General features: G+C 45.0%; 1 protein-coding gene across 2 annotated transcripts in view; it reads left to right on the top strand.

The window, feature by feature from the left end:
• The window catches only part of sh2d4a (SH2 domain containing 4A), a 64,321-nt gene that overhangs the window by 10,987 nt on the left and 30,670 nt on the right, over positions 1–22,664 (top strand). For both annotated transcript variants that reach the window (XM_084324022.1, XM_084324021.1), the window contains exons 4-5: positions 3,963–4,125; positions 8,997–9,129. In XM_084324022.1, the coding sequence (XP_084180148.1) occupies positions 3,963–4,125; positions 8,997–9,129 (296 nt within the window). The remainder of the gene's footprint in view (positions 1–3,962; positions 4,126–8,996; positions 9,130–22,664) is intronic.

Below are 22,664 nucleotides of genomic sequence, written 5' to 3'. Positions count from 1 at the left end.
TCAAGTTTAGCGCGCTGTCCAAATTATTTTTTAAGAAACTAGAAATCAAGGAATCAAGATGGAAAGCAGTAAAAATAAACCTGCCGTTAAAACCAAGAACGGCAAACGACACATGCCGTTCCTTCGAATGTGAAGAGATCTAATTCTGTATTTTAATCTGTATTTAACCTTTATCTATTCGGTGAAGACCAGTTATTCTAATTAAAGAATTTACATTATCTATCTGTCCCACTTTGTCCCACCAAAATCTTACTGTTGTCCCCCTCCATCCATTGTACTGTTTATTTGCACTAGCACTATTGCACTTGGGACATTGATATTAGATTATTGATATTATAATTTTGTACATGCTATATTCAGTGTTTGTATGTGGTGATGCTCTAAACTCAATTTCGGTGTACCAACGATGACAATAAAGATTCTATTATTTTGCACTCCTCTATACATTACGAAGTAAACGAAATACAATACAAAATGAACGGAATATTAAAGAAAATAGATCTTATGAGTTATGAACGGTATCTAACTTGTTCGAGAAATATAAAGCCGCGTGCCTGCCAATAGCCTTCGCAACACGTGATTTATAAATAAGGCTAAGCACTGACATTTCAAATGCTTGGTTCTGAGATGATCAATACAGTAAACATTTATTTCTGATATAGGTGCTGATCAGCAGTAATGCAATGTCATGATTATTATTATTCTGAAGTTATTATTATTATTATGAAATTAAAGATTAATTAATAAAAACTCCTCCTTTACTATAATCTAATTATCAAATCAGATATAGGCCAGGGCTTTACATCTTAATAAAGAGATTGAATATATATATTAAATGGGATAGAAACGAAATTAAATGTATACCATATACAATAGAATATAGTGCTATAATTATATAATGCTATATTTAATTCCATTTATATCCCATTTAATTGTATTCAATCTCTGTATTAAGTTGTAAAGCCCTGGCCGATATCTGATTTCATAATTAGATTATAGTGATGGAGAGGAGTTCTTATTAATTAATTATTAATACATTTTTAATTTAATAATAATAATAACTTCAGAATAATAATAATCATGACATTGCATTACTGCTGATCAGCACCTATATCAGAAATAAATGTTTACTGTATTGATCATCTCAGAACCAAGCATTTGAAATGTCAGTGCTTAGCCTTATTTATAAATCACGTGTTGTGTCAGTGCTTAGCCTTATTTATAAATCACGTGTTGTGTCAGTGCTTAGCCTTATTTATAAATCACGTGTTGTGTCAGTGCTTAGCCTTATTTATAAATCACGTGTTGTGTCAGTGCTTAGCCTTATTTATAAATCACGTGTTGTGTCAGTGCTTAGCCTTATTTATAAATCACGTGTTGTGTCAGTGCTTAGCCTTATTTATAAATCACGTGTTGTGTCAGTGCTTAGCCTTATTTATAAATCACGTGTTGTGTCAGTGCTTAGCCTTATTTATAAATCACGTGTTGTGTCAGTGCTTAGCCTTATTTATAAATCACGCGTTGTGTCAGTGCTTAGCCTTATTTATAAATCACGTGTTGTGTCGGTGCTTAGCCTTATTTATAAATCACGCGTTGTGTCAGTGCTTAGCCTTATTTATAAATCACGTGTTGTGAAGGCTATTGCCATGCAGCTTTATATTTCTTGAACAAGTTAGATTCAGTTTGTATACGAGCATAATGCCAAGGCCCACAACGTTATATAATGATATTTAAATAATGAGTACGATTGCATGGGATCGCTGCATGCGCTTGATTTGATATTGTCCTTCGAGATATTCGATAATATCTTTCACGGTCGTGCCTGTCTGCACTATTACTGCTGCCATGATCACCCGTTTAGAGGCTCATTTACATAGAAAGGGCACATGTTCCGCCCATGTTACCTCATTTAAATATACGCCAATTGCACGGACGCAAAGCCGACGTTACGCATGATGAGCAACCTCGTTTCATTAATTTGAGAGCGAGATGCGCCGGCTTTGCTTCGGAAAAAGCGTGCAAAGACTCTGTGGATTCCGCCCTTAGTCTAACTTACACGGCAAGAAACTCACAGCTATAAACGATAGTCCACCTTAGCAACGGCTGACCGCCCCTAGCAACTGCTACTTCTCCTGACCTACGACCCAGATTTCTCTGTCTCTCTATCTCCCTTCCCTGTGACAACGGCGATGTTGATATTAAAACACCTCTCAGCCTCTCACCCCACTCAAACGCACTCCTCTGCTGTGGTGATAATGACCTCGGCAGCTGATAAAGGCCTTTTGTCTGCACATAGTGATGCACCGATGTGAAAATTGTGGCCGATACCGATAACCGATATTAATATTGCTGTTCTGGCCGATACCGATATTTACCGATGTCGATATCTCTGTATAGAAAACACTTTTTTATGATAATCAAATAAAGAGCTATTTTCCAAACGCATAATTTTTTTACTTTTGTAACTTATTTTCAGAAATTATTATTCATATTTTGAAACTATTTAAGGCCAAAACATGTAAAAAGAATAAAAATAAAAAAATATGTAAAAGAAATAATAATAATAATTTTTTTTTTTTTTTTTATATCGGCCCTATCTTGATATCGGACCGATACCGATGTGCAAAAAAAACTGCCATATCTGCCGATATTATATCAGCGGCCGATATATCGTGCATCACTATCTGCACAGTCTGGCTGGAGACACACACACACGACTGATACTGTCCTCTTAAAACTAATATCTATATAGGTTATAAACCAAATGCAAATCATCGATTTCCTTCAATGTACTATATAAATACATGGTTCCCAAAGTTTTCAAGGCACGACCCCCGAAATAATGTGTCAGAGAGGCTTGGAGGCTATACAGTTTCACTATTAATCAGGTTTGAATCTGTTTCGGACATCATCCATACATGCATTGAATTGATTAACCTTTGGTTTATACCAGTGACACCAGTCATGTTAATCACCTTCTTGTTCATCATCTGATAACAGTGTTTGAACAGATAAATGCATTTTCTCAAATGCATTCATCAAAACGTCAAAGGCTTGCAATTGCTCATTCATTTTCTCAAGTCACATCCACGTCATCAAATCCGTCAAACAGCGCATCTCCTCAAACATTTTAATCCCAGTTACAATATCACAATAACGTGTGAGTGACACAATTCAACAATCCACATATTCAGATTTGTCGTAATTCATATCCACAATCCACGCATGAAGACTCTTCAATTAATGCTTGAATTAAACACAATCCGGGCGCAAATACATCCACAGCCGAGAATATGAAACTAATCGGAGCCAAGCGCCCGATAGGTTTCATTCATTAAAAACATCCCTGCGGGATTCACATTTGCAATGCTCCGACGTTATTAAAATAACCACATAGTGTGTATCGCACCTCGCGAGTGCCATATATATGACATGCATTATTTAGAACAAAGTAAATCCATAGGCTGAATATGATTTATTATCAGAATTTTAGGTATATTATTTTACATTTCAAAAGGCCCCTCTAGAAAAACGAAGCACAAAAACATAATTCAGAATGGTATAATGGGATCTAGACTGTGAGAATTATTTCAGGAAGGGAGCTGGCATTTCTTTCCGAGGGCATGGCCATGGTTTATCCAGCTAACTGAACTAAACCCTGCCCTCGACCAGGTTCAAACTTTTTGATCTGTTGCCATAGTGATTTAAAAAATCGCACGTCTGGGAACCGAAAGGTCTAGTTTAAGTCAAGTTATCCTGAAAATTATCCGGCTAACTCAGTTAGCCAGGTACGAGGAACAGGGCCCTGTAGTGGATATATTTTGTGTACAATTCTGTACCCATCATAAGATGTCCTCAAAAGCATCTCGAACCCCTGTCAACATTTGAATCCCATGTATGTGCGATAATGATCTGTGGATTAAAATAAAGTATTCAAAATGTGTATATCTGTCCCATCTCAGGGCTAAGAAGGAGGCAGAGCTGGTGAAGAGGTTCTCTAATGTGCTGATGGAGCCGGAGCCGGAGCCGGAGGTGCAGGCGTTGAGGGAGGAGGAGAAGAGACAGGAGCAGGCCAGACAGGAGGCCGCGGTCCAGGAGCAGAAACGACTGGAAGACCAACTCAAGGTACCCGGTAACTCACTCCTCTGGGAGAAATACTACAAATGTACATAATGTACTGAGTACTGAAAACACAACAGGCAGTTGCAGTATGTCATTGTGGTTGTATCTGTCCTTGTGAAAATCAAATAATAGACATAGCCTAAAAGAAAATTATATAATAATAAAAATAAAGAAAACCTTGAGAGACGGTACTAATTAGGAGCCCTAATTCCATCTCCCTGATCTTTATTCTCATTTTTATTTATTTCTAGGTGCTTAGTTTTGCGAGAATTTGCAATTACTTACAAATTATAAGAATTATTGGTGTGCTTATGTTCAACATCTATCTTGTTTTGTCTGATTTAGATTTCTTATTTGTTTTTCTCTGAATTTATACTTTATGTTTTGTAAGTCAGACCCCAGGTAGACTAGTCGGCGCTCTTTGCATCAACTAATGGGGATCCTAATAAACTAAACTAAACATCAATACTCAAATTCCTAGGCAAACTCTACTCTGGTAGCAGCAAGGTCATGTATCATACTAGCACGCACAGGACTCAAGGGTTCAGTATTGGGCAAGGAAACTATAAAATAAGGAAGGGTCATCTTGTCAGAATACCTATGTCTGCTTGGTGCCAGACTTTGGTGCCAGTTCTATTGAAGCCCATGGGAGATGCACGGAGAAGATTTCATTTTCATTTCAACCTTTATTTAAAATCGTAAGCATCTGAGGTTTCCCTCATTTACAGAAACGACGATTGTACAGTACATAATAAAAACAATATTCACAGAAATTTAAACACCAGAGTAAAAAAAAATTTAAAACGTTTAAAAATAATTTTAACATATCAACTAAAACAGTTACAGGTAGTCACACAATGGTCTGAAATCATACATTTAAACATTCCAAGGGAAGGGAGAACCTCCAATTTTAGCGTGAGTTGAAGGACATTCCATGAGTTAGAGGCATCAAAGGAAAAGGCTGACTTCCCTAGCTCAGAACAAATCTGAGGAAGCCTAAGAACCATCCAGTCATTCGATCGAGTTGAATAGGTTCCAATATTCCAATCTAACAGTGAGGAGATATAAACAGGTTGTTTACCAATAAGGGCTTTAAAAATAAATAAATACCAGTGTTTGTTGCGCCTTTCTGCAAGAGAAGGCCAACCCACCCTATCATACAGGACACAATGGTGAGTATCATATCTGTCACCAGTTATAAATCTGAGAGCTGAGTGATATGCAGAATCCAGAGGTTTAAGAGTTGATGCCGCAGCATGCCTATAAATTACATCACCATAGTCCAAAACTGATAAGAAGACTGATTCCACAATTCTTTTTCTACTAAATAGAGGAAAATTGGATCTGTTTCTGTACAGGAAACCAATTTTCTGTTGCAGTTTAGTGGCAAGATTTTCCACATGGAACTTAAATGTTAATTTCTCGTCGAGCCACAGGCCAAGATATTTATACTCCGTGACGTGACTCTCTCTATACAAGAGCCACTGACAGTAGATATCCTCACATCATCAAAGTTAATATTCCTTGCTCTTGAAAACAACAAACTTTGTCTTACTAGCATTAAGAACCAATTTAAGACTAGTAAGGGCATCCTGTAGAGCATAAAAGGAAGGAAAAGATATCTGAGGTAATATACATTAACCAATATATCCAACGTTAGCTAGTTAACGAGGCAACAAATTGCAGATAATTCTGACATCTGAGGTACCGTACTTTTCGGACTATAAGCCGTGGCTTTTTTCCCCATTTTTCAACCCTGCGGCTTATATAACGGTGCGGCTTATATGTGGACCAAACCCGAAAATGTCAAAATCTAAATATTGCTTTTTTTACTGCATTGAAATGTTATTTATCTGTTCCCTTATTAAATATGCAACTTGTTTGTTGAAATGTTAATAAATGGGAGCTACCTCAAACAGCCATCTCTTTCCCGACAATCCCTTCTGTGCACGAACCCTTACATATGGTAATTAAACATTAAAACACCTGCGGCTTATAGTCCAGTGCGGCTTATATATGTACACATCATTCAATTTAGCTGCTGCGGCTTATAGTCTGGTGCGGCTTATAGTGCGAAAAGTACGGTAATAACCTGTTTAAATAACATAAACGAGGAGATGGCGATCCCATTTAACTTTGTCGGCCGAACTGAAGGTTTCGACACATTGCACCAATGTGCGTTCACACGCTACACAGTGAAATAATTCATAGTTTCTTTTGTAAAGGATCACTGCCAAGCATGTAATGACACCTGCAACACAGGTACTACCTGTCAGCCTGTCACTATCCGGTCTCATGGACAAGAGCTTACTACTCCTGTCCTTGGTTCATGTAAAGAAAAACAAATCTGCAGCCTCAAGTTGATTTTAGGTTAAATTACTTATTTAGCTCATATTTTTATTTATTTTTTGTATCAAGAGCCCAGTTAGTCAGTTTGAGAGGGACAAAGTATTCAGTCCAATGATATAAACTAAAGATGCACTTCTTCAATCATTATCTAAAAAAAAAAAACTCTAACCCTAACTAACCTTTCTGTCATGCACTTGTCCTAATATACTAACCTACACTGTAGCACTCAACACTTTGATGAACATTGCTACTCAGCTGATAGTCGCACCCTTCCTGCTGTCTTGTTGTACAAAACTTGGATAAAAGCTTTGGATAAAAGCGTCAACTAAATGACTAAATGTAAATGTAAATAAACCTAAACAAAGCTAGTTGAAAGTGGCACCGTTTGTCATTGTAAGTGTTTGTCTATAAAGCGGTCGGTGAGATAACCCGACTATCCTCGGGTCTGGCGCTGATTGAATTAACAGGGGTCGAACTGTAACACAACGCAGAGATGGCAATAGGAGACCGGCTACACATAGGCACAAGTCAAACCACATCAAGGGGATCCAAACACTAAAGAATTGGAAAGAAGAAAGTGCTTTGAGCCTGGACTTGAACGAATCCAAAGCCTGTTTTTGGGCTTCGAACTTTTAAACACATAAAATAGACACATAAAAAAATATATATATATATAAAACGTATTTTAATTTCTTTTATTAAAAATGAAAGATTCGCATACTAATACAACTGGCAGTATTAGGGGCGGTCAGGTGGCATAACGGAGATTGCGTTCGTCACCAAACCCCGGAGCGGCTAGATTCGCCTGTTCGAATCCAGCTCACAGCTCCGGGGTTGTCACCAGCTTGGCTGGCCGTTCACACTAATACAATTGGCAGTATTAGAGGGTGGGAGAAGCTGGCGGGGTGGGTCCGGATCGTTGTAAACAGCGACTCCTACAGTTCGGTCGGGGCGCCTGCTAAGCGCGGATAGGACTTGAGTGGGATAGTGGGATCCTTCCACACGCTACGCCCTCTCAATGAGAATCCGCGCTGCCAGGTGAAAAGAAGCGGTTGATTGGCTGGACGTGTGTCGGAGGAAGCACGTGATAGCCTCCACTCTCCCAGACCGACTGTGGGGGGTAAGTGCGCAGCGACCAGGAAGGGGATTGGGAATTGGCATAACGACTAACATTGGGATGGGAGAAAATCAAAGGAAAATGGAGGGGGGGAAATATCAATAAAAAAAAGAAAAAACAATTGGCAGTATTAGGGGGTGGGAAGCTGATGGGTGGGGATCGGACGTTGTGGACAGCGACTCCTACAGGTCGGTTGGTGTGCCTGCGCAGCAGAATCAGGAAGCGACGGGGGCGGCGTGCCCTCCAAACGCAGACCCCCGACGCTGAGAGATTGCGCTGTGCAGGTGAAAAGATGCGACTGCTGCTTCCTCGAGTACCGGAGGGGACATGTGATGTAAGGCTTAGTCCACATTGCAGCCGGCTTGTGGGAGGCATGGCCTAACAGCGTTCGAGACAGGGGAGGGTAGAATTGGACGATACGAAATTGGGATGGGAGAAAAATAGAAAATGGGAGAAAAAGTTGATAAAAAATAAAAATGAAAGATTCGAATGTTGATTTAGAATTCGAATGCCAACGTAACGAACGAAGGTCCGAACGTTTGAGCTCAGCCCTAGAATCAACAGATGGGGCAGATCTGACAGTCCACAGTCTGCAACAGCAAAGGTGCGGTCACCCCTGAGCTTAAGTTAAAATCGTGGGACGGCCAGGAGCCCCAAGTCAGACGACAAGAGGGAGGTGGTATAAGGGGTTGCAGGAAGTAGTCTTGCGTTAATAAAATTGTTAACTGTTTCCTCAATAGCAGATTTACGTAATTTCTTTCTCAGAACTATTCAAACATGGACCACATACAGTATATTAAAGGGTATGTTCGGAATGTTGGATCCCTAGCCATATTGTCAACTTGTCAATGATGTAGATCGGTCAAGTCCTTTCTCGGCACAACCCACGCTGATACCTGCAGTTACGGCTAGTTAGTCACACAAAGCCACGCTCAAGTCTGGACATGCCCTGAGATGCACGCTGAAACCTACTCCATACACCCAAAGTAGGTTTCAGTGTTTACTTCAGGGCTTGTTCTGATTGACAACATCATTGGTGAATAGGAAATAGAGGTCCAAAATTCGGAACTAATCTTTAATATTCAGATTGGCATACATTTCTCTCCAGTGGCTTATTATGTTATTAGCCAGAACCAGGGTTAGGATCCATTTAGCTTTTAATTAGATCTATTAAAAATGTAAAGCGAAACTATTGTTAATTTGCTAATGATAGAATATACATTGTCAGTTGTTTCTCAATAGGTTACATTCTCATCATGCCAAAGGTTTTGTTAGAATAAAAATGTTGAACTATCAACTATCAAAACAAATGTAAAGTCAATGGGGTCACGCTCCAGTCTGTACAAGCCCTGAAATAAACATCCTGAACTTTATTCGTTTAATATTGGTTCCCCTGTCATTCTCCCAGCAAAGAGAGGCAGAGGAGAGGAGGAGGGCTGAAGAGGAGGTGCAGAGGCTTGAGGAGAAGAGGAAACAGCAGATCTACATGGACCTGAGGGAGGTCAAGGAGGAGAGGGAGGACAAACACTGGCAAGAGACGTGTAAGTTACAGGAAGGACGGATGCAAACACTGGCAAGAGGCATGTAAGTTACAGGAAGGACGGATACAAACACTGGCAAGAGGCATGTAAGTTACAGGAAGGACAGATGCAAACACTGGCAAGAGGGATGTAAATTACAGGAAGGACGGATACAAACACTGGCAAGAGGCATGTACGTTACAGGAAGGACAGATGCAAACACTGGCAAGAGGCATGTAAGTTACAGGAAGGACAGATGCAAACACTGGCAAGAGGGATGTAAGTTACAGGAAGGACAGATGCAAACACTGGCAAGAGGCATGTAAGTTACAGGAAGGACCGATGCAAACACTGGCAAGAGGCATGCAAGTTACAGGAAGGACAGATGCAAACACTGGCAAGAGGCATGTAAGTTACAGGAAGGACAGATACAAACACTGGCAAGAGGCATGCAAGTTACAGGAAGGACAGATGCAAACACTGGCAAGAGGCATGTAAATTACAGGAAGGACAGATACAAACACTGGCAAGAGGCATGTAAGTTACAGCTTACAGGAAGGACCGATGCAAACACTGGCAAGAGGCATGCAAGTTACAGGAAGGATGGATACAAACCCTGGCAAGAGGCATGTAAGTTACAGGAAGGATGGATACAAACACTGGCAAGAGGCATGTAAGTTACAGGAAGGATGGATACAAACCCTGGCAAGAGGCATGTAAGTTACAGGAAGGATGGATACAAACACTGGCAAGAGGCATGTAAGTTACAGGAAGGACAGATACAAACACTGGCAAGAGGCGTGTAATTTACAGGAAGGACAAATCACATAATCAGCCCTGAGTTGTGGTCGCCACGCCTCTCTTCTAGGGAAAACAACTTGGGGAGTAAACAAGGGTTAGGTGGTGTTTACTCACAAACTAGAACTTTAGGACAAAACAAGTTCTACTAGTTCTCCCAGATACTCATGAGCAATGTTGGGTAGGCCGGGAAAATGTACATTGGAGGGGGTTGGGTTTGGACATTTACAGGGGCCAGTTTTGAATTGCAGTCTGCCGTAGGTGCTCTTTTAGAGAGGTTTTGAAGGTGGGTAGTGATTCACATTCCTTTACAGCTGTGGGTAGGGCGTTCCACCAGGGCTCGAGACTAACGATGTCCCGTCGTCCCGGGGACGATCAAATATTGATTTGGGACGAACGGAAATCTTTTTTGGGACGCAACCGGGACGGGGCGGATTTTTTCTTTTTTTTCACAGGAAATGTAAATTAGCCGACTGTCAGTGCGCGCATATATTGCTGTCAAATGGTGAATCTAAACGTTGCATGATTAGCCGAATCCAATGTCTATCTCCGTCTCCCAAGGCAGCGATACGCTAATCCAACATCAAGCTCCTACCCACCTCTCCGCAGCCAGTCGCGCTGCAGCAGCAGCAGCAGCATCACACCCCAAATGAATCTTGCTCCAAAAAATAAAAACGTGTTATCAGGTGAGGGAAATCTCTCTTACCTAGGCTTTCTCCACTGTACAAAAACACCGCGAAAAGTAAAATAAATAAAAAAACACGCTATACTGTCACTGTGGCATCCTCTCAGTGAAGCGAGCACTGTAAACAATAAACATGCTGCGCTATTTGAAGAGGGTGAACACAGCAGAAGATGGAGAACAGTCCCAAACTGACCAACAAGGAACTGCATCCACATCCAGCAATACTACCCCAGGCCCAGGGCCTGAGTCTAAGGTGAGGACACATTTAAATCACAGAAGTGTAATGTTAGTCTATTGGAACTGTATAGAGTTATCGACGCGTTCTAGTTATAGCTGCTTATTATAGCTAACGTTACTGACTAACATATCAGACTGCCACTGATTAATCCATAGTTCACACTATTTTATTCTTATTGTTAATATTATTATATTGTTATTCCTATTTTAGTCCTATATTGACCTAATGTTTATTGTTGTTCAATGTGAGCGATACATAGTCTGCTCTGTAGTGCCGAATTTCCCTCGGGATTATTAAAGGATTTCTATTCGATTCTATACTAACACGTAATGTTACTACCATTGCGAGTTAATTGGCATAACGTTACATTTATCGAAACGAACACGGAGAAATAGACGACTTCACTTCAGCTACATGATGAATCTATATTATTCAGTGAGGAGGGCCCGCTGGAATTTAGCAGCAGTTATCAATATCGACCAGGAGGACAGCGCGATCTAAGGGACATGTTTCATTACTAGTCAAGTGTCATTACTTTAGTTATCAAAGGTGGAATCTCTGGACGCAATGACATTATATAGTTTAAAGCTAAACTACGTTTTTCTTTCTTGTTAGAAGGATAACTTATTCAGTTAGATTTGATTTGATCTTTATTTATCTAACATTTTCAACCATAAACACACATTTGTAATAACAAAAAAAAAAAAACGAAATAAAATACAAATACATTTAATCAACATGGCTCCAATTGGTTGACTATAACAGCACCGTGACCAAATATCCCTATATTGTTAAACACTATTTTTTATATATATATATTTATTTTTAATCATAATTATTCTTGTGAAATCTTTCCACCTGGGAGCCTTTTGACTAAATCAATTAATTCTCCCCTTCTCTGAATGGTGTTTGTTGTGAAGGGCCAGATTAAACCGAATATATATATTTATTTATATATATATATTTAATTGTATTTGTATATTCTCTAATATTCCTTGATATCCCTTGTATATTCCTTGTACAATATGCATTGAATATCCATTCTAGCCTACTGAACATCCCATAATAGTCTCCATTCTACTATTGGTCGAGACCTTGGTGCCAGGCTGCCATACCTCCCAGACCCAGTTCAAACGTACCGCTCAACATGTACGAACAAGTCCTAGTTCCGCGTAGGAATCTGGCTACCGCACCACTAATGGGACTATTTGTTCATAGTGCGTATATATACTGCGCTACTAAAGTAGGACTTCCTTTTCAGTCCAGTTTCTTACCCTCCAATAGAGTCACAGACGTAAAGCCTCCCCGCGACGCCACGTGTGGGAGTAAGGCCAAGTTCGGCTTACCATCGGTATTGAGACATCGTGTATATTAATATTTGAATAGTCATATTTGGCACTATATCGTCGAGTTGGACGTAGTCTATTAAGCTAATAATAGTCTGTTAATATATAGTGCTTCGTACGGTGAGAATACTACCGTAGTCAGTACCCCATCGTTTCGGGCAGAGAACTGGCTGCTTATCCAGGGTGGTTGACCCCACGTGAAGCTGCACCCGAGGAGCCCCAGAGCCAACGAGCGAGTGGACCTGTATACCGGATTATTCTACCGACGACAGCCCGCCTTCCCAGGCACGGATTATGCTTTGTATACGTTGATTATTCCATGGATAAAGACCCCCGACACTGCCGTGTGTTGGAACCCCCCCCCCTGGAGAGGACGCAAGGTGAGGAGACGCTCTGCAAGATGAGGTCGCTTCACGTCTCTCCTCCGTGGACCGGAGGACGCCGGCCCACAAAGAGTCCACCTGCTTTCATCTGTGGTCCAAGGATCGCCGGCGCATTGAACGGCACTACAGTGGGTTCACCTGGGATACCCTTGGCCGGATGAGGCAGCCGGATTCTACCCCCCCCCCCCCTTCCTACTCCTGTCGGCTTACAAGCGACCGGATTAACCCCCCCTAGTGTATCCAGTATATAATCATTAAAGTATCATTGCTGTTATTCCTTAAACTATTCCAGGTCGTATATGTACCACCTGCGCCTTCAGAGATTGGACATTCTCTATTGATATACCGACGAATACTCTTGCCATAAAAGTGCATACTAATTCCCATTCATAAATGTGATTGATTTGATTAAGTGCTTGCTCTACACACCATCGCTGTGTAGAAATAAAGACCTATTTCTAATTCGTACATTTGTGTTGGATCCGTTTCATCTACGTGACAGTGTTCATCATAATATATTTATGCCGTGTACTGGGTGGCCGAATATTAAGTACAAAGGTAGTGGTAGTAAGTATCATATCTAGTAATACAGTCAGGGAATTGTACCCCTCAGTTACAATTGGTCCTTCGAGCCGGAGGGTAATCAGTGTAATATTAATATAGTGTTATTAATATTGAAATGGCCTATGATGAACACTCCACGAAACGATCCTCCTAACCAACGCCCGCAGCGCGAACGACGGCTCCCTCAGTACTTAGAGGCTTACGCTGTCAGTCAACAACCTAGTCTTCTACTAACAGTAAACGCGGTAAAACTAGAAAGTAAAAGTATGTCTAACCCCAACGCCCAGACTACCCCGACCATAGAGGCCCCTACGGGTTCTAATGTAACTGACCAAGTTCACGGTGGGGACCAGTGGGAACCAGACATGACTTCACACCCCGCCAGTACTGAAGAAGTAGTCCCTGATGAGTCCCGGGAGGAATACAACGCTACCGAGAGAGAACTCGGCACGGAAGAAGACGGGGAGAGCACCGTGGAGATAGAGCTCCAAGGCTCCGCAAGGAGTACCCCGAGGGAAGGCTCCCCTATACAACCGCCTTCTCCCAGCGAGGCAGAGAGGACCCTACAGCAGGCCTTCCTCATCAGCCTGAACGCCGCTGCTGAACGCGACCGACTGCAGATAGAAGAGAATGTGGCCCGAGACCGAGCAGACAGCCAGCGAGCAGCTGCTGGTGCTCTACGGGACGCAGAGCGCGACAGACAGCAAGCGCAACTAATAGAACAGCTGATCAGACGGACAACACCCTCTCCCTCCGCCAGAGGCTCCAGGAACTCGTCTAGACACACCTCCAGGGCGGCATCCCCTAGCCGAGTAAACAACCCTGAACTTGACCAACAGACGAGGTCTATACCCCCCACAGACCACCTCCCCCCACCGGTCCAAGCGAGACCTAGCAACCGGGAAGGAGCAGCATATCCTGTGGAGAGGCTAAACCAGAGACTACAAGCACTGGATGACCTAACTGAAGACGAAGAGGAAGAGGAGGAGAACCACGCCCGACGACAGCACAGTACTCTACCGGACCAGGAGGTCCGGTACAGCCCAGGCTATACTCCCGCGGAGCTGCGCTACAGACCCCCGACTCTATACACGGGTGAGCACGACGCACGACCCGCACCGAGGAACAGCACCTGGACAAGCGGGCCATGGTACACTGCCGGTACCAGCCCATACCAAGGAGCGGGAGGAGACTCGCCTAGGAGGCCTCTCCCCCAACGCTCGCCGATGTATCCACAGTCAGCGTCATACATTGGCACGCCTATGGTACCCGACTTCACCCAAGAGAACCGGGCCCAGTATACAGAACTCCGCATGTGTCTGGAGACCATGTTGGTGGATGTATTGGATGAACGCCATAAATACGCCATCCTACTGAAGCACTTAAAGGTACCCCGCGCACATAATATAGCGCTCGCCTACGCGACTTCCACCACCCCATACACAGCAGCGCTAGTAGCATTGGACCAGAGGTATGGGCGCATATGGGATTACGTGATCCAGGAGATCCGACACATCGACCGCTTACCCCCAGCAATAGACAATCGAGCACTGGACGACCTGTCCATCAGAGTGCAGTCCCTGGTAGGGATGTTGGGAGCGCAGAGAGAGAAGGGGAGGCATGAACTTTACGCCAACTCAAATGTGGAAAGGATCTTGGAGAAGCTGCCGCCCGCTCGACAGGAGCGTTTTAGGCGGCAGAGGGACCACCGAGACCCGAATGGCCCCGAACCGAACCTCCTCGATCTAGCAGACTTCCTGGCGAGAGAAGTCAGCAGCCTACGGCTAGATACATTCGGACGGAGCACCCCTGGCTCCAGAGAAGGAACCAGACGACTAAATGATGGAAGAAGATCGGTGACTGTGATGCACCAATCGGAGTCAGTACCGAGCAGCAGGAGCCACAGTACCCCCTCCAGAACGGAGAAGTGGAAGATAGTGTGCCCCTACTGTGAGAAAGAACACTGGCTAGCGCAATGTGACTCCTTCCCCAAGCTGAACGCGGAGGAAGCAAGTCAATGGATAAAGTCCAACAAGCGCTGTTTTCGCTGTGCGCGCTCACACATGGCAGCCGAATGCCGCTTAAAGAAAAGGTGCACCAAGTGCGATGGAGCCCATCTGGACATACTTCACGACAGTAACAGACGGCGCCCTTCACCCGCACCATCCAGCAGCAAAGCGAGCGTCATGTACATCGATCCCGCCAGCAGCAGTGGAGCCCGAGTACTCCTAAAAGTAGTGCGTGTGACACTAAGCTACCAGAATAAAGTCCTGGACACTTACGCCGTCCTCGATGACGGGTCAGAGAAGACCCTTCTGCTCGCCTCCGCTGCGGCCCAGCTAGGGCTGCGGGGAAGCGAAACCCAAATGACAATTCGGACAATAAGACGAGATTTGAAGACGATAAAGGGCGAGAATGTCTCATTCTCTATCGCAGCAAGCGGCCAGCCTGAGCGACGGTACCAGATTACAGACGCTTTCACCAGCCAAGAAATAGGACTGTCGAGGTACACATACCCCGTCGCCAAGCTGATGGAGAAATATGCACATCTGCGCAAGTTACCGATCCCGCTCATAGACAATGCTATGCCGACCCTGTTGATAGGCTCCGACCATGCAGACCTCATTGTCCCGATAGACCGGGTTCATACCGGACCCCGAGGCTGTCCTGCAGCAGTCGAGACCCGTTTGGGATGGACTCTCCAAGGCCCGCTCGCCAAATCTCTCAACCGAAGTACAGCCACTAGATGTCTCCACTCCCGAGTCACAGAGGGAGAAACCGCACTCCTGCAACACGTAGAGCGGTTATGGACCTTGGAACAAATGCCCTTTAAGAACGGAAAGAAAGACATTCGCTCTAAAGATGACATTTACGCCATTCACCTCCTCGAGACAGGGACCAAGAGAGTCCCGGTCAACGGCGTGTTGAGATACGCCACGCCACTCCTGCGGCGAGAAGGAATGCCTACTTTCCACGCCAAGACAGACGCCACAGAACGGTACCTGCTGAACACGGAGCGGCGCTTAGCCAAGAACCCCGCCCAAGAGAGTGTATACCGCGCTGAGATTGAGAAGCTCATCACAGCGGGACACGTCACAAAGATGGACATTAAAGAGGCTGACCAGACCACTGAATCGTGGTACGTGCCTCACCACAAGGTCCATCACAACGGTAAAGACCGCATAGTATTTAACTGCAGCTACCAGATCGGATCCCAAAATCTGAATAAAGAGTTACTGCCCGGTCCCACACTCGGCCCCTCCCTACTCGGCGTTCTACTCCGCTTCCGCCAGGAAAGGGTGGCCATCAGCGGGGACATTAAAGGAATGTTCCTGCAGGTGAGATTAGTAGAGGAGGACAAGCCCCTGTTACGGTTCCTATGGAGAGAGAAGCCAGGAGATGAGCACCCAGCCATCTACCAATGGGAAGTCCTCCCCTTCGGAACGACGTGCAGCCCCTGCTGCGCTACATTTGCACTACAGAAACATGTAGCAGAGGACCCAGCAGCGGACGAAGAGGTCCGACACAGCGTAAAGAACAGCTTCTACGTAGACAACTGTCTACAAAGCCTTTCAACCCAGGAAGAAGCCGAGGCTCTCCTGATTAAACTCCGCGCCTCATTGATCAAAGGCGGCTTTGATCTCAGGCAGTGGGCCAGCAGCGATCCGCAAGTACTGCGCAGCCTCTCCTCCGAGGACAAGGCAGCCAGCAGCGAGACCTGGATGGCTACAATCCCGGGAGAAGCCCAGGAGATGACCCTGGGATTGGTGTGGCGATTCAAAACAGATTCGCTTCACTACAGACACAAGCCCCTGACTACGGAGCAGGGAAGGCCGGCGGCGGCGCCGACCACCAGACGGAGTGTGTACACAACACTCGCCCGACAATATGACCCGCTAGGATGTATTCTACCGTACACCACCAGGGCAAAAATGATTGTACGAGCATTGTGGGACAAGGACCAGGGCTGGGACGACCCCATTCCCGCACACCTTGCATCCACCTGGAGAGAGTGGGAGATGGAGCTCCACTCACTCCCAGGCGTTAATATGCGCCGAAGCTACTTCCCACCCACGGTGAGGCCAGAGACATGTAAAATGGACTTACACGTCTTCAGTGACGCCTCAGAGGTCGCATACGGATCAGTAGCCTACTTGCGGGCCCAAGAAAGGGGGGGAGAGATCTACACAGCATTTGTCCTCGCCCGCTCGAGAATAGCCCCACGCAAGCAACAATCTATCCCACGCCTAGAGCTCTGCGCAGCCCTAGCCGGAGCGCACCTAGCCACGCTCATCCAACGTGAGCTCACCATACCGGTGTCTAGAACAATCCTGTGGTCAGATTCCACGACAGTACTCGCCTGGATCAAATCGGACTCATGCAAGTACAAAGTCTTCGTGGGAGTCAGAATCACAGAGATTCAAGACTTAACCGAAGAGTTAACCGGAGAAACAGAGTGGCGCTACGTTGATACAAAACAGAACCCAACTGACGTCATCACCCGGGGGATGCCCCTGGATGACCTCACCCGTCACAATGCTTACAGTGACGGCCCCGCATTCCTAAGACTCCCGGAAGGACAGTGGCCCATGCCTATCCCGAGGGAAGCAAGTCCAGAGGAGGTGGAAAATAAGAAGTCTGTGTTCTGTGGATTGAGCACTGTTATCTCCGCAGACCCCACCATAGAGAGTGCACAACAAAGGACATTCCTACTGCACTACCTACCGTCTCTACAGACCCGCCAGAAGTGGGTAAAGGAGAGAGACAATTTGACAGAAGGAACAGTCGTCATGATTATTGATCAATCACTGCCCAGAGCTATGTGGCCGGCCGGCCGCGTAAGCAAAGTGATCACCGGTGCCGACGGCAAGGTCCGAGCAGCTGAAGTGCTCGTCCAGGGTCGCACTTACACCCGTCCCGTGGCGAGGCTCATAGAACTGCCCCGACTCCCAGACACAATCGATGATGACCATGACCCTATAACCCTATGACTTTGTGAAGTTGACTGACCCTACAGCAAACCCTTATGTGTAAATAGACAACGCGATTAATCTGTCTCTGTTTAACTGATTAGGTCTGGGACCAATCAGGGGGTGGCTGTTGTGAAGGGCCAGATTAAACCGAATATATATATTTATTTATATATATATATTTAATTGTATTTGTATATTCTCTAATATTCCTTGATATCCCTTGTATATTCCTTGTACAATATGCATTGAATATCCATTCTAGCCTACTGAACATCCCATAATAGTCTCCATTCTACTATTGGTCGAGACCTTGGTGCCAGGCTGCCATACCTCCCAGACCCAGTTCAAACGTACCGCTCAACATGTACGAACAAGTCCTAGTTCCGCGTAGGAATCTGGCTACCGCACCACTAATGGGACTATTTGTTCATAGTGCGTATATATACTGCGCTACTAAAGTAGGACTTCCTTTTCAGTCCAGTTTCTTACCCTCCAATAGAGTCACAGACGTAAAGCCTCCCCGCGACGCCACGTGTGGGAGTAAGGCCAAGTTCGGCTTACCATCGGTATTGAGACATCGTGTATATTAATATTTGAATAGTCATATTTGGCACTATATCGTCGAGTTGGACGTAGTCTATTAACACTTTGGTTGCCTTGGGTTAAATTAATGATATACCATAGATTGCCAGCGCTATTTGTCTATGGAGAAAGTCCCCTTCTTTGCAGGGCTATAACTTTTTAAATTCTATTGCTACATTGCCATTATTAGGGCCCATTCAAAGTCCTATATGTATTGTTCATTGTGTAGCAACGTTAAACTTTTTCATTCACATATTCATAGTAAAGTATGGTCTAATGTATAAGTATGTTTTCATCTCTTTCTGCAACTTTCTCCAGAACGTGATATATAGCCCCAAATGCATTATATTGATGATGAAATACAGTTTGATGGCAATCAGCGCGATATTTAAAAAATTCCAACTAGACGTACTTCTAGAAGTTACTACACGTCATCTGATGTTGACCGGATGGGCGAGGGGGCGTTTATAATTCCGTGGGCAGCGTTATACCAATCATCTAATGTGGGTCAAATGTTGATAAAAGCAGTTAGTATCGAAGATGGTAACGTTACACGCTGAAACTCACCCCAGTCTCCGCGCGCCGTTGGGCGATCATCGTCGAGTAGAAATTTTATCATTATGGGATATATTATTACCCGGTCCATCTCCAGCTTGTATAATGGTATATACGTCCAAATCATGTTGTTTATCGAGTTATTGGCAATCGATCGCTATGTAGAGTGACGAGCTAGAGTGCCGGAACCTATACCGAGTGGCCGGAAGTAATAGGGCCGACCAGCAAAACCTCTACTGCGCTTCCTGTTAAGCGGTTGCGCCGATCGGCCACCAGATGGCGCTCCTGAACCGCCAGAGAGCTCAGTGGGTCCTGCTGGTGGATATCAGGCCAGCGGAGGGGGAATATGAATCCGATTCCAGATTTTTGAAATATTGATATAAGGACGCTGTACAGCGTCCCCCGGCAACTTTAGCATGGCCAGCAATGACGCTGTAAAGCGTTTTTAGGCAGTCAAAGTGTTAAGCTAATAATAGTCTGTTAATATATAGTGCTTCGTACGGTGAGAATACTACCGTAGTCAGTACCCCATCGTTTCGGGCAGAGAACTGGCTGCTTATCCAGGGTGGTTGACCCCACGTGAAGCTGCACCCGAGGAGCCCCAGAGCCAACGAGCGAGTGGACCTGTATACCGGATTATTCTACCGACGACAGCCCGCCTTCCCAGGCACGGATTATGCTTTGTATACGTTGATTATTCCATGGATAAAGACCCCCGACACTGCCGTGTGTTGGAACCCCCCCCCCTGGAGAGGACGCAAGGTGAGGAGACGCTCTGCAAGATGAGGTCGCTTCACGTCTCTCCTCCGTGGACCGGAGGACGCCGGCCCACAAAGAGTCCACCTGCTTTCATCTGTGGTCCAAGGATCGCCGGCGCATTGAACGGCACTACAGTGGGTTCACCTGGGATACCCTTGGCCGGATGAGGCAGCCGGATTCTACCCCCCCTCCCTTCCTACTCCTGTCGGCTTACAAGCGACCGGATTAACCCCCCCTAGTGTATCCAGTATATAATCATTAAAGTATCATTGCTGTTATTCCTTAAACTATTCCAGGTCGTATATGTACCACCTGCGCCTTCAGAGATTGGACATTCTCTATTGATATACCGACGAATACTCTTGCCATAAAAGTGCATACTAATTCCCATTCATAAATGTGATTGATTTGATTAAGTGCTTGCTCTACACACCATCGCTGTGTAGAAATAAAGACCTATTTCTAATTCGTACATTTGTGTTGGATCCGTTTCATCTACGTGACAGTGTTCATCATAATATATTTATGCCGTGTACTGGGTGGCCGAATATTAAGTACAAAGGTAGTGGTAGTAAGTATCATATCTAGTAATACAGTCAGGGAATTGTACCCCTCAGTTACAGTGTTTCTTATGGCAATAACAACTATAGACGACAAAACCAAAGTAAATAAACAACATTTGATTTTTGGGACGGTTACATTCACTTTGGGACGGTTAAAATTGTATTTCGGGACGGTTCTGGGACGGTGGTTGTGCGGGAGCTTAGAGGACTGTATATAATTATCACCTTAGGGGGTGTGGTAGGATGCCTTAACTCTTAAACTAATTGTACCAAATACACAACTGAGTGAATAACTTAAAATGGAGTCACCTAAACTAGAAAGAGCGAGGAAACTGTTTGAAACATAATGCTTTTATATAAGCAAAAAAGGGGAAAAAGATACATACAAAATATTGTTATCACATTACACAAAGCCTGATTAAATACTATTACTAAATTTAGATGGGCGCCCAAATAGTTATAATAAAGTGTTCTGGCCAAACGTTGCCGCGGTTACCACTGTGACAGAGGAACAATTCCCTCTGCAGGATGAGAGAGATGGAGGTGATGAGGAGTAGTAGACCGCTGCGTGTTGATGAGGGCGGGAAGACGCTGCCCGGTCCAATAGGCGCCACTAGTCTGCTCCTGCAGACCAGATGCTCCGCTGTGGTGGTCCGAGTGTCTCGCTCCGCTCCGTGGTGCTGCACGGCGCACGCCGACAGCTGCTGCAGACACGCTGGTCCCCTCTGTACCACAGGTTACTGCTATGGCTACTTCGTAGGACTAGTTGTGTCCCTTTACAGCGACACAGACCTTATCTAAATGTTCTCTGGTCTGTGTTATATATCGACTGATATGTCCAGTACAGAGCAGCTATCGAAGCATGAGCCGAAGCTACTTTAGGTATTAGAGCCGAGCTAGCTAGCTTCGGCTAACTGGTAACGATAGATGGGGAATACTATAGTCTGCTGTAATATGCTAATCCCAGACGTTTACTAAACATCAAATTAGCTGGGTACTAAAACTCACTCTCTCTTGGTGGTATAATGTCCGCTTGGTAAGCCACTTTACATACTTGGTCACCGTCAAACTATAACGTTAACGAGAGCAACGCCGTGTGTACGTCCGCTCTCTTCCGTTGGTCCGGTCAAGTTCAACGTCAATAAGCTCATAGAGAGGAAGTGACGCAGATACGAGGGGACACTAAACCACCTCTGGCCCACTAGATGGCAGCACCGTCAGATAACCTGAGATGCAATCAATAGGCAGCAGTGTAACATTATGTGGTAAATAATAACTTAACTCCCACATATTAACTTAAAGGGGGATTATTTTAGGTCTAATTTTACCTAATTGCAGACCCTTCAGCACAGCCGCCCCCTGATTTGCGGCGCTAATCAGTACTGAGGTCTGCTGAATGTCTAGTAGTCACTCAGGCTGGTCAGAGTCAGAGTACGGGGGTAGTCGGATCAGTCGAGCCACTGGTCTGTGGTATGTTCTTCCTCCGACCTCCACGATAGCAGAGCGGACTCTTCCGTCTTGCCCTTTTACCACACTCTTCACCCCTCCGGTGAGCCAGCGGGCTCGGGGAAGCGCCTGATCCACGATCATGACTGGGGTTCCTGGTTCTAGGTTGCCTCTTTCAGTGATCCACTTGCGGCGGCCTTGCAGGGATGGGAGATATTCGGTGGTGAACCTCTTCCAGAATTGGTCGGCTAAAGCCTGACTATACCTCCATTGTCTTCTGCCGATGATCTCGGTGGAGGCGTAGACCGCAAAGGGAAGGGCCGCGTCTCGCCGCCCCATCAAAAGGCTGTTGGGTGTTATGGGGTCGAGATCGGCCGCGTCGCTACTGACGTACCCCAGTGGCTTGGAATTCAGAATGGCTTCAATCTCCACCAGCACGGTGTTGAAGACCTCTGCCTTCGGAACCTGTCCTCTGAGCGCGGCTGCTAGAGCAGCCTTTACTGACTTGACCTCTCTCTCCCACGTTCCACCGAAGTGGGGTGCATTTGGAGGGTTGTAGGAGAAGGTGACCTGTTGGGAGGCCAGCTCGTCCCTCAACTCCTCACTCATCTGGTGGTAACTCTTGATGAGTTCAGCTTCTCCTCCCTTGAAATTCGTCCCGTGA

The sequence above is a fragment of the Notolepis coatsorum genome (genome assembly GCF_963971535.1).
Source record: "Notolepis coatsorum genome assembly, chromosome: 11".
NCBI lineage: Eukaryota > Metazoa > Chordata > Actinopteri > Aulopiformes > Paralepididae > Notolepis > Notolepis coatsorum.
This window is presented reverse-complemented; position numbering and strand designations above follow the sequence as displayed.